Source organism: Hemiscyllium ocellatum, chromosome 10, assembly GCF_020745735.1.
Source record: "Hemiscyllium ocellatum isolate sHemOce1 chromosome 10, sHemOce1.pat.X.cur, whole genome shotgun sequence".
In the NCBI taxonomy this organism is placed as follows: domain Eukaryota; kingdom Metazoa; phylum Chordata; class Chondrichthyes; order Orectolobiformes; family Hemiscylliidae; genus Hemiscyllium; species Hemiscyllium ocellatum.
The window spans coordinates 93355865-93367872 of record NC_083410.1 but is presented as its reverse complement, the minus strand read 5'-3'; the positions used below and the strand labels follow the sequence as shown (position 1 = coordinate 93367872).

The following is a 12008-nucleotide window of genomic DNA, read 5'->3' as shown; positions in this document are numbered from 1 at the left end:
CTGCAATGTCACAGGCGATCTGGTGATATTGATATATTCTAATGCAATGCCATAGGTGGTCTGCTCATGTTAGTGGTAAGTTCTACTGCAACAGCACAGGCAGTCTGCTGATAATGATATGCTCTAGTGCAATGCCACAGTCAGTCTGGTGATGTTAATGATGTGCTCTCGTGCAATGCCACGGGTGGTCTGACGATGTTAGTGATAGGTTCTGGTGCTGATGTTCATGACATGTTTCAGTGCAATGCCACAGTCAGTCTGGTGATGTTAATGATGTGCTCTAGTGCAATGCCACGGGTGGTGTGCTGATGTTAGTGATAGGTTCTGATGCAATGCCACGGGTAGTGTGCTGATGTTAGTGATATGCTCTAGTGCAATGCCATGGGTGGTCTGCTGATGTTAGTGATAGGTTCTGGTGCAATGCCACGGGTAGTGTGCTGATGTTAGTGATATGCTCTAGTGCAATGCCATGGGTAGTGTGCTGATGTTAGTGATATGCTCTAGTGCAATGCCACGGGTAGTGTGCTGATGTTAATGATAGGTTCTGGTGCAATGCCATGGGTGGTGTGCTGATGTTAATGATAGGTTCTGGTGCAATGCCATGGGTAGTGTGCTGATGTTAGTGATATGCTCTAGTGCAATGCCATGGGTAGTGTGCTGATGTTCATGATATGCTCTAGTGCAATGCCACGGGTAGTGTGCTGATGTTAATGATAGGTTCTGGTGCAATGCCATGGGTGGTGTGCTGATGTTAATGATAGGTTCTGGTGCAATGCCATGGGTGGTGTGCTGATGTTCATGATATGCTCTAGTGCAATGCCACGGGTGGTGTGCTGATGTTAGTGATATGCTCTAGTGCAATGCCACGGGTGGTGTGCTGATGTTAGTGATATGCTCTAGTGCAATGCCACGGGTAGTGTGCTGATGTTAGTGATATGCTCTAGTGCAATGCCATGGGTAGTGTGCTGATGTTAGTGATATGCTCTAGTGCAATGCCACGGGTAGTGTGCTGATGTTAATGATAGGTTCTGGTGCAATGCCATGGGTGGTGTGCTGATGTTAATGATAGGTTCTGGTGCAATGCCATGGGTAGTGTGCTGATGTTAGTGATATGCTCTAGTGCAATGCCATGGGTAGTGTGCTGATGTTAGTGATATGCTCTAGTGCAATGCCACGGGTAGTGTGCTGATGTTAATGATAGGTTCTGGTGCAATGCCATGGGTGGTGTGCTGATGTTAATGATAGGTTCTGGTGCAATGCCATGGGTAGTGTGCTGATGTTAGTGATATGCTCTAGTGCAATGCCATGGGTAGTGTGCTGATGTTCATGATATGCTCTAGTGCAATGCCACGGGTAGTGTGCTGATGCTAGTGATATGCTCTAGTGCAATGCCACGGGTAGTGTGCTGATGTTAATGATAGGTTCTGGTGCAATGCCATGGGTGGTGTGCTGATGTTAGTGATATGCTCTAGTGCAATGCCACGGGTAGTGTGCTGATGTTAATGATAGGTTCTGGTGCAATGCCATGGGTGGTGTGCTGATGTTCATGATATGCTCTAGTGCAATGTCACTGGCGGCCGTCGCTGCCAACATCTTTACTGGGGGTTATATTTAGATTTGGGAACAGGAGCTACATTGCTCTCCCGCTTCCCACCCCCATCACGTGGGGGTTGTTGCCATCAATGGCTGGCCTGTACCAAAGACGATCCCCGCCTAATCCTCCTTAATCACTAAAGAGGGATTTGCGTCTCGGTTTTGCACTGAAATAGCATTTCGGGACTTCTCGCGGAGGGGGTGACCGCTTGAAGAGTGCTGCATCATCCTCTGACCGAGTGAAGAGTCTGCGGCGCTGGGCGGTGCACTCGGCCGCTGTGATTTTAATTAATCGGTTCCCTCGCCCACCCCCCTCCTCCTCCCAGATCCTCCGGCGCAGTGGGCGGGCCTTCTCGGGCCGTGACGTCATGGAGGCCGGCGGCGGCGGCGACGCGCTGGAGGTGATCAGCATTGTGGGTAGAGCGGTGTGCGCAGGCGTGTTGCTGACGGCGGCCCTGTACCTGGTGCGCGCGCTGTGTCAGAGGATGGCCTGGAAGTGCGGCGGAGAGAGCCAAGCGGAGCTCGTCAACAACCTGCGGAGTGAGTGCCTGCCCCCGGGGGAAGGGAGGGAGAGAGAGAGATACCACACCACACCACACCACACCGCGTCCGGCCGGCAAAAGCTGACCGGAGCACTGCACCGGCTCCCTGTCGGGCGGCAGTCCCAGAAGGGGGGGGGGGGGGGCGGAGGCCGGCTGGTGGAAGGGTGGGGGCAGGGCGAGGATCCCTGCCGTCGCCCGGGGAGACGGGCAGGAGGTGGGTGGCAGCTCCCACCCTTCCCCCCCCCCCACACACGCACCGACCCTGCGGTACAGCCCTGGGTGGGGATGGGGGTGTGGGGGTGGGGGTTAGATCAAAGTGCTCTCCTTCCCTTTATATTTTAAAAAAAATCGCTGATCATTGCAGGGCCGCCGAGCTGTCAGATATCAACACCGTGTGATCAGAAACAGCCCTGCGGGGAGAGGGGCTGGCTCACTCTCTCGCTGACCGCCCTCTTCAACGCTGAAGTAGACAGAATTTTCATCCGTTGTTGGGGGGAGGGGGGAGCAGGGAGGGAAAGCCGAGTGAGATATATATATATGTGTCCGAAACAAAAACGGAAAGTGCTGTTGAAATTCGCCGGGGCTGGCATCCACAGTTCAGAGAAAAAAAGCAGTTCAGTCCAGTGGCCCCTTTGTCAAGACAGTTGATGCCAGAATCCAGGCCAGCTCTCACCTTACTGAATGCTGTCGCAGGCTGCAAGGGCCAGCTCTGGTGTGCCTTAATAACTGCTAACCTGATAATCCATCTACTGTAAGACCCTAACCGTTTTGCTAGCCTTGCAATTTTACCTTTTCAGAAATTAATCCAATTGATAATATATTAATCAGTTATTTACATTGCTGAATTCTGTTATGTTGAGTTTTTAACCAAAATTTCAATCGAATGCGTAGTCTTGGCTGTCATCCCAGTGTAATGTTGAGAGGATTGTGTCATTTATGCTTTCAACTCTAGTCTCTCTGCTCATACCCCAGAGAAAGATCCCCTGGTGCACTGATCGTCACTGCTATCAGTATTGTGGTCGGTTAGCTCAGCTGGATGGATGGCTGACTTGTGATGCAGAATGATTCTGACATTGTGGGTTCAGTTCCCACACTAGATGAAGGACTGTCCTCCTCAAGCTCTTGCCTCACCTGAGGAAGATTGTGGCATCTTCACCTTTGCCAGTAACACTGGCTGGCTAATGATCTCCCAGTTGAGAGCTACTGAGGGAAAATCCCAGGATTAGATTAATAAAATCCCTTTCATGTCTCCTGGATGGTTGAAAGCCAATTAATTGCTTTTGAGGAATAGCTTGTGTTCTTCAAACAGAAATAGTTGAATGAAAGTTCACTTGTCAGTCTGGATTTATGTAGTGATTATATGATGTTGGATTTTCTGAATGTTGAATATATTGAGAAATGCACAAGTACTTGCAGACTGCCAAAACTATATGTGATAAAACTGATATCTTGAAATGCATGTTGCTGAAGTGGCCAATCCACAGAGTACTGAGATATAGGCAGGGAATTGAATGAACAATAACTGAAGGGGATATTCAGAATGGAGGAGAGTGGAGAGAATTGTTGGACTCTGAAATTGTCTGAGTAATTAATGTTGATATATTCTGAATACTTAGAAGATGGTTCTACATTGTTAACATTGAAGAGATCATAGAAATCCAATAAGTACCTCTTATTTTTTTACAACTGCCACTGTTAGTGCAATATGTATCCTTTCTGTAATCATTGGTTCAGCCCAGGAGTTGGGCAGTGGAAATATAATATAAGAGAGCCAATACAGCATAATAGTATGTTCAGATGTACCTTGAAAAATGTTAAGGCATTTATAAAGCCCCTTTCTCGAACTCTGGAATTTCTGAAATGCTTTATAGTAAACTCAATAACTAACTGCGTGTATGGCAATCTCTTAAAATCAGTTATGTAATAATGGCTGGACAATGTATTTCAGCGGTTTTTAATTCTGAATAAACGTTACTCTGGAAACCAGGGAGGGCTCCTGTGGTCTATTAAAAATACCGTGGTGAGCTAAATCTCTTGAGCTCACCAGAGGGTGGAATATCATTCCCTTTTAATATCTACATCCAATAGACTGCTTCACCAGTTCAGCACGCCCTCAATACTGTACTGGATTGTCAGCCAATTTGGGCTCAGTTCCCTGGTATACTGAGTTTTTAAAAAAAAATCTCAACACCAGGTTATAGTTCAACAGGTTTATTTGGAAGCACGAATTTTCGGAGTGCTGCTCCTGCATCAGGTGGTTGTGGTGTATAAGATCGTAGGACACAGAATTTTAGCAAAAGTTTACTGTGTAATGTAACTGAACTTATATATTGAAAAAGACCTGCGTTATTTAAGTTTCACATCTTTTAGAATGGGCATGTTGGTTTCAGTTCTTTCGTATGTAAATCTCAAGACTTCCTTTAAGTTACATTCTCAAGTGATCTTTAATAGTTGGTGTCATGTTGACCCAGATAATGCATTGAACGTGTGAGTTGCCCTATGTGAGGCTGTCTGTGCCCCAATGTTCAGACTGATTCTAATCTAAAACAGGATTTACAGATTCTTACATGAATTCATGCAGTTTTGAGCAAAATAAAATGTAATTCTCCAAGTACAAACTCACCCCACAAACTTGTGTGCATGTGGGTGTGTGCAGGGGGTATGATTGTCCGTGAGGCCGTGTGAGAGTGTAAAGGGGTATATGTCTGAGGGGTGCATGTGAGTGTGGGAGTGTATCTGTGACCGTATGAGAAAGAACTTTTGTATGAGAGTGGGTCTGTAGGAGTGTGGGGTGCTGTGGTGTCACCTGTAGTGTGATATGAACCCAAGGTCACGGTTGAGGCCATCCCCATGGGTACCGAACTTTGCTATCAGCCTCTGCTCGGCCACTTTGAGTAGTTGCTTGTCCTGAAGTCAGCCTTGGGGGCTCGTCACTGAGGTCATAGGTCCTGGACCACTGAAGTGCTCTCCAAATGGGAGGGAACGCCCCATCTGTACTGAGGTTCACTAGTGCAGTTGCAAGTGTTTAACTAGATTGGCAGGAGTGTGCACTAGCAAACTGAAGTTGAAAACAGAATTAAGATGAGTAACTTCCTACAGAAGGAAGTAGTACTATAATACATAACACAAAATAAGTTAAAATAAAAACTATCCAGCCTAATCTCGATTTCCAGCCCTTGATTCAAAACTTTGTAGATTGCAGCATTTCAATTGTCTATTCAGTTGTTTTTAAGAACCACCACTTCAGGCAGACAGTTCCAGATCCCCATGACCCTCTGGATGAAAAGGCAGCTTCTCTCACAAGAAAATCCATCCATCTGCAAATCTTATCCACTATGCAGACTGCTATTAATTTAGCGCACCTTAATTAAAAATCTCCAAAGAATTCCAAGGAATGCAACCCCAGCTTATCCAGGCTTTGTCAATGCTAAATGTTTCTGGTTTTGGCAACATCCTTATCTCTTTCTGAAGTGTGATCATAAATTTTCTTGAATGTAGTGACCAGAACTTTTTGCAATTCGATAATCTAACTAGTATTTTGTTATATTTTTGGAAAGAGATCTACGAAGCCATCTGTTACCAATTGCAACATGGCGTTCAGAGGTTTGGGCTTTGAAGTGGCAAGCAACTGTGCCAAACGTGTCAGGCAATGGACATCTCCAAGAAGAATGGATTTGACTATCTCCCCTTGATGTTCAACACCATTGCTGAATCCACCAAAGATGTCTTGGAAATTATCATTGATACAAGCTTGACTGGACCAGCCAAATAAATAATATGTTTACAAGAGCAGGTCACACGCTGAATCCTACAATTAGTATTACTCTCCAGGGCCCCCTCACCATCTGCAAGGCACATGTCAGGAAGGTGATAGAATACACGCCACTTGCCCAGATGGGTTCAACTCCAACGACCCTCCAAGATTTCAACACCATCGAAGAGTGTACAGTTGCTTGATATGGTACCCCATACACCTTTAAGATTCACTCCTGCTGGTGCACAGTGGCAGGAGTGTATGTTGTGTCCTTATTTAGTTTAGTGCTGCCTGGAGTGTCAGAGGCTAAGGGGTGACCTTATAGAGATTTACAAAATTGAGGGGTATGGATAGGATAAATGGACAAAGTCTTTTCTTTGGGATCGGGGAATCCTGAACTGGAGGGCATAGGTTTGGGGCGGGAGGAGAAAGATATAAAAGAGACCTAAGGGGCAACTTTTTCACGCAGAGGGTGGTACAGTTGCAACAGTTAAGAGGCATTTGGATGGGTATACGAATAGGAAGGGTTTGGAAGGATATGGGCCGGGTGCTGGCAGGTGGGACTAGATTGGGTTGGTGTGGACATGTTGGACCGTAGGGTCTGTTTCCATGCTGTACATCTCTATGACTATGTTGCAGATTTTTACTATGCTAAAGCTGCTTTAGAAATATAAGCTTTGATTTATATCTATCTATCTTCAAAAGCTTGCTTCCTAGTTTAGCAATCCAAAAGCAGCATTTTAAACTCCTTAAAATGTGGTTTCCCAAACGTTTCACTGAATTTAGTTCCCCCCTGCATGAAGAAATGGTAAGTAGAATGAACCCATCATCACTGATGATTAAATTGACAATTCATCTCATTTACCTCCTGTTTTTTAAAAAAAAGTTTGACCCAAAGAACTCTTTCAACTTTGAGAACTTAAGTCTCTTTTTGCCCTTTGTCTTAAAGAAGAATACTAAACTTCAATTCCCTTTCGTTTGCACACACACCCTGTCCCCATTCTTTTTCACTTTCACTCCTCTGCACTAATGTTTTGTGTTCAATCCAAAGATCTGCAAGTGATCTTGGAGATGCAGAGGACCTTCTTCATTGATTCCAAATTGATTGCTACCTTCAGCAATTTCAAAGGCCAGTTGGTTCTGTATACACTGTGAAATCTTCAAAGTTTGTGAGAAGATTTGTAGCTCAGGTGCTCGTTATTGTGGTTCTGTTCGCCGAGATGGGAAGTTGTGTTGCAGACGTTTCGTCCCCGGTCTAGGTGACATCCTCAGTGCTTGGGAGCCTCCTGTGAAGCGCTTCTGTGATCTTTCCTCCGGCATTTGTAGTGGTTTGAATCTGCTTCCGATTGTCAGTTCCAGCTGTCCACTGCAGTGGCCAGTATATTGGGTCCAGGTCGATGTGCTTATTGATTGAATCTGTGGATGAGTGCCAAGCCTCACGGAATTCCCTGACTGTTCTCTGTTTGGCTTGTCCTATCATAGTAGTGTTGTCCCAGTCAAGTTCAAGTTGCTTGAAGAACAACGCAGATGATGTCCAGTGATGGATTAGCCTGGGGAAATGCAGAGTTATAGGGATTGAGTAGGCGAGATAGGTCTGGGTATGATGTTCTTCAAAGGGTTGGTGTGGACTCAATGGGCCAAATAGCCTGCTTCCGCACTAAGAATTGTGATGTTAAGATACCTGGATTTGCAAGATGTCTTGCCTGTTACTGTTATGCTCATTCCTACATCCTTTTGCTGCTCTCTGACATTGGAGCCATCTTCCAGGTTCTAAATGTAAGTTTGCTCGCTGAACCGGAAAGTTCATTTTCAGACGTTTCGCCACCATACTAGGTAATATGATCACTGAGTCTCCGGTGAAGCGCTGCTGTTATGTCCTGCTATCTATTTGTGTTTGGGTTTCCTTGAGTTGGTGATATAATTTCCTGCTCTTTTTCTCAGAGGATGGTAGATGGGTCTATGTCGGTGTGTTTGTTGATAAGAGATCCGGTTGGAATACCATTTTTCTCGGAATTCTTGTGCTTGTCGTTGTTTGGCTTGTCTTAGGTTAGATGTATTGTCCCAGTCAAAGTGATGTTCTTCATCATCTGTATGTGAGGATACTAGTGAGAGAGGGTCAAGTCTTTTTGTGGTTGGTTGATGTTCGTGTATCTTGGTGGCTGGTTATCTGCCTGTTTGTCTGATGTCATGTTTGTTACAGTTCTTGCAAAGTATTTTGTACATGACGTTCGTTTTGCTTGTTGTCCGTATAGGGTCTTTTAAGTTCATTAGCTGCTGTTTTAGTGTGTTGGTGGGTTTGTGGGCTGCCATGATGCCAAGAGGTCTGAGTAGTCTGGCAGTCATTTCAGATGTCTTTGATGTAGATTAGATTAGATTAGATTTACAGTGTGGAAACAGGCCCTTCGGCCCAACAAGTCCACACCGACCCGCCGAAGCGAAACCCACCCATACCCCTACATTTACCCCTTACCTAACACTATGGGCAATTTAGCATGGTCAATTCACCTGACCCGCACATCTTTGGACTGTGGGAGGAAACCGGAGCACCCGGAGGAAACCCACGCTGACACGGGGAGAACGTGCAAACTCCACACAGTCAGTCGCCTGAGTCGGGAACTGAACCCAGGTCTCCAGCGCTGTGAGGCAGCAGTGCTAACCACTGTGCCACCGTGCCGCCCACGGGAGAGAGGCTAGAGTTTCTGGGTGTATTTTGTTTGCGTGTTTGGGTTTGTTGCTGAGAAATCAGTGGACTGTGTTCATGGGTATCTGTTCTTTTTGAATACACTGTATAGGTGATTTTCCTCTGCTTTTTGTAGTTCTTCTGTGCTGCAGTGTGTGGTGGCTCATTGAAATAATGTTCTAATACAGCTTCGTTTGTGGGTGTTGGGATGATTGCTTTTGTAGTTCAGTATTTGGTCCGTATGTGTTGTTTACCTGTAGATGCTGGTTTGAAGTTCTCCATTGATTGTTTGCTCTACTGTGGCATCTAGGAATGGCAGTTCGTTGTTGTTTTCCTTCACTTTTGTGAATTTAACGCCAGTAAGGATATTATTGATGTCTTGAAGGTTTCCTCTAACTTGTTTAATTTAGTGATAAAGGTGCCATCCATGTGGCAGACCCAAAGTTTGTGATGGATGGTTGGCAGAACTGTTTGTTCAGCCTTACTGCATTACTGCCTCTGCTAAGAACCCTGATGTCGGAGATTCTGTGGATGTTCCATTAATTTGTCTGTAGATTTTGTTATTGAAATTGAAGTGGGTGGTAAGGCATAGGCCCACTAACTTGACAATTCTGTCCTTGCTGATTGAAGTTGGTGCTGTTTGGTGTAGGTGTCTTTGGTTCTTCTAATTGTGTAGTCAGCGTTCCTTTGGCCAGGTTGACGTTGATGGGAAAACCATTATTTCATTCTCTTCTTTCTTGGTATCTTTCGTGTTCAGCAATTCTTGGGTGGAATGACGTGAGTCGTCTTCTAAGTCTTTTAGTCTTTGGTGTAGTTCCTTGGCTAATCTGTACATCCGTGTTCCAGGTAGTGAGACTATGGGTCTGGTGGAGTGGGGGGAGGGCTGGTTTGTGAATTTTGGGTAATCTGTAGAAGCATGGTGTGTTGGATCCATCTGGTTTTTTGGAAGTCAGTCTTGTTTAATTCTCCAGATTTCTGAATTTTTTTTTAAGTAGGGCTGTGATTCGATTCTCTAGTTGTGGGTCTGGTCTATTGCCATCTATTAAGTGTTGGTATCTGCAGGCAGTATGTTTGGTTTAAAATGACTGTCGAGTGTCCTTTGTTTGCAGGTAGGATAACAATGATTTTATCTTTTTTTAGTCCTTTCTAGTATTTTCCTTTCTTGTGTATTGCGTGTGTTTCCTTCTTTTTTCCTGCTTAATGTTAGTGTGACTCTCTAGTTTGGTCGGTTTCTTCTGTGAGTTTGTTGTCTTTCAGTGTTGTTTCTAATGCTGCTTAGTGAACGCATAATGAACACAGTCTGCTGATTTCTCAGCAATAAACCCAAACAAGCAGCCAAAACATGCCGAGAAATTCTAGCCACTCTTCCGTACATCAAAGACATCTCTGAAATGACTGCCAGACTACTCCGACCTCTTGGCATCATGGCAGCCCACAAACCCACCAACACACTAAAACAGCAGCTAATGAACTTAAAAGACCCTATACAGACAACAAGCAAAAGGAACGTCATGTACAAAATACTTTGCAAGAACTGTAACAAACATGACATCAGACAAACAGGCAGAAAACTAGTCACCGGGATAACATGAACAAACACTAGCCCCTAAAGACATGACCCATTCTCACACGTATCCTTACATACAGATGAGGAAGGATACCACTTTGACTGGGTCACCACATCTATCCTAGGACAAGCCAAACAGAGATGTGCACAAGAATTCTTACAAGCATGGCATTCCAACTGGAACTCTACATAAAAACACATCAACTTGGACCCCACCTACCATCCTCTAAGAAAAAGAGCAGAAAATGACGTCACCAACCAAGGAAACCCGAGCACAAATAGAACACAGGACGTAACACCAGAGCTTCACCGGAGGCTCAGTGATGATGATATCAAGTATGGTGACGAAACTTCTGAAAATGAACATTCCAGCTCAGCGAGCCAACTTACATCCAGAACCTCAACCCGAGGTAAAACACTTCTCAAAACCCGCTACCATCTCCCAAGTTTTTGGAGCAACAACACCTTTTCTAATCCCCAGGTGCTACTGTGCATTTAAAATGCAATATCCTGTTACGTATCCCTGACTAGTTTCAGTAAGTTGGGTATATAGCTAATGCTGTAGATTATTGTGATTTACAAGTTGCTTTTGTTCATTCATTCATGGAATATGGGCATCACTGGCTGGGCTAGAATTTATTGCTCATCACTAGTTCACCTGAAGAAGATGGTGCTACGTTGCTGCCTTCAACCACTGCATCCATTTGATATATGTAGACCCACAATGCAGTAAGGAGGGACTTGAAGGATTTTCACCCAGTGGCAGAGAAGGACTGGCGATTATGTTTTCAACAGTCTCTGAATAAGAGACAAACCAATTAAGATTGAGGGGGAAGAGGAATTTGCAGTTCTCTACCCCAGAGGTGAACGGTTGTTTACAATACATTTGTAGAATTTAAGGTAGTGAGGGATATAAGGATAGCACAGGAAATGGCATTGAGATTGATGATCAAACATAATCTAAAATAGTGGAGCAGTTCAAAGATGGATCATGTTAAGATTGCCCCATAGTGTCCAAGGTTGCAGATTTGGTGGATTAGTCATGGGAAATGAATGGAACAGTTTAAAGGTCTGGATGGGATGCCCTGCAGAGGGCCAGGTTGGACTCAGTGGGCCAAATGGCCTGCTTCCACACTGGGATTCTATACTTCTAGATTCAAGCAGGTGATGGTGTTTGCTTATTGTGCTTCCTCACAGCCAGATACTAATGTGCAAAGTTGTTTGGTGTCTTGCAGTGAAAACAAGACTTCCCCCTGCACTGAACATGCTGCCTTTTCCATTTTGAACTTTGCCCTCCACAGGAGTCGTGATCTTTTCATTCTCTTGGCCTGCACTGTCCAGTGGCTGAAACTAAACCTGCAGGGTGCTGCAGGCAGTTAAAAAGGCAGACTGTACACTGGCCTTCGTAGCGAGAAGTTGGAGTGCAGGAGCAGGGATGTCTTGCTGCCATTTTTCAGGGGCCTTGGTGAGGCCACACCTGGAAAATTGTAAGCAGTTTTAGTCTCCTTATCTGAGGAAGGATGCTCTTGATATCGAGGGAGCGCAGCAAATATTTACCAGATTCCTTTCTGGGATGGCAGAGCTGACATATGAGGAGAGAGTGAGTCGGTTGGGATTGTAGTAGAGGAAGTTAGGTGGCCATGTTGTAGCTGTGCAAGACATCAGTTAGGCCACTTTTGGAATACTGTGTGCAATTCTGGTCTCTTTCCTACTGGAAGGATGTTATTAAACTTGAAAGGGTTCAGAAAAGATTTACAAGGATGCTGCCAAGGTTGGAGGGTTTGAGCTATAGGGAGAGGCTGAATAGGCTGGGGCTAATTTCCTTGGAGTCTGAGGGGTGACTCTTTAGTGGTTTATAAAATCATGAGGGGC

At 45.1% G+C, this 12008-nt stretch overlaps 2 protein-coding genes across 4 annotated transcripts in view; one reads left to right on the top strand and one right to left on the bottom strand.

The window, feature by feature from the left end:
* LOC132819582 (metabotropic glutamate receptor 1-like) overlaps positions 1–1593 on the bottom strand; it is a 313439-nt gene extending 311846 nt beyond the window's left edge. The window contains exon 1 of the mRNA XM_060831152.1: positions 1525–1593. Coding sequence (XP_060687135.1) covers positions 1525–1593 — 69 coding nt within the window. The remainder of the gene's footprint in view (positions 1–1524) is intronic.
* A 206-nt stretch (positions 1594–1799) lies between these two features.
* pcmt (protein-L-isoaspartate (D-aspartate) O-methyltransferase) overlaps positions 1800–12008 on the top strand; it is a 57347-nt gene continuing 47138 nt past the window's right edge. For 2 of the 3 annotated variants that reach the window (XM_060831733.1, XM_060831732.1), the window contains exon 1: positions 1947–2133. In XM_060831733.1, the coding sequence (XP_060687716.1) occupies positions 1962–2133 (172 nt within the window). In that variant the 5' untranslated portion in view covers positions 1947–1961. Of the gene's footprint in view, positions 2134–12008 lie in introns of all 3 variants that reach the window. The other variant, XM_060831734.1, reaches the window with a different exon arrangement.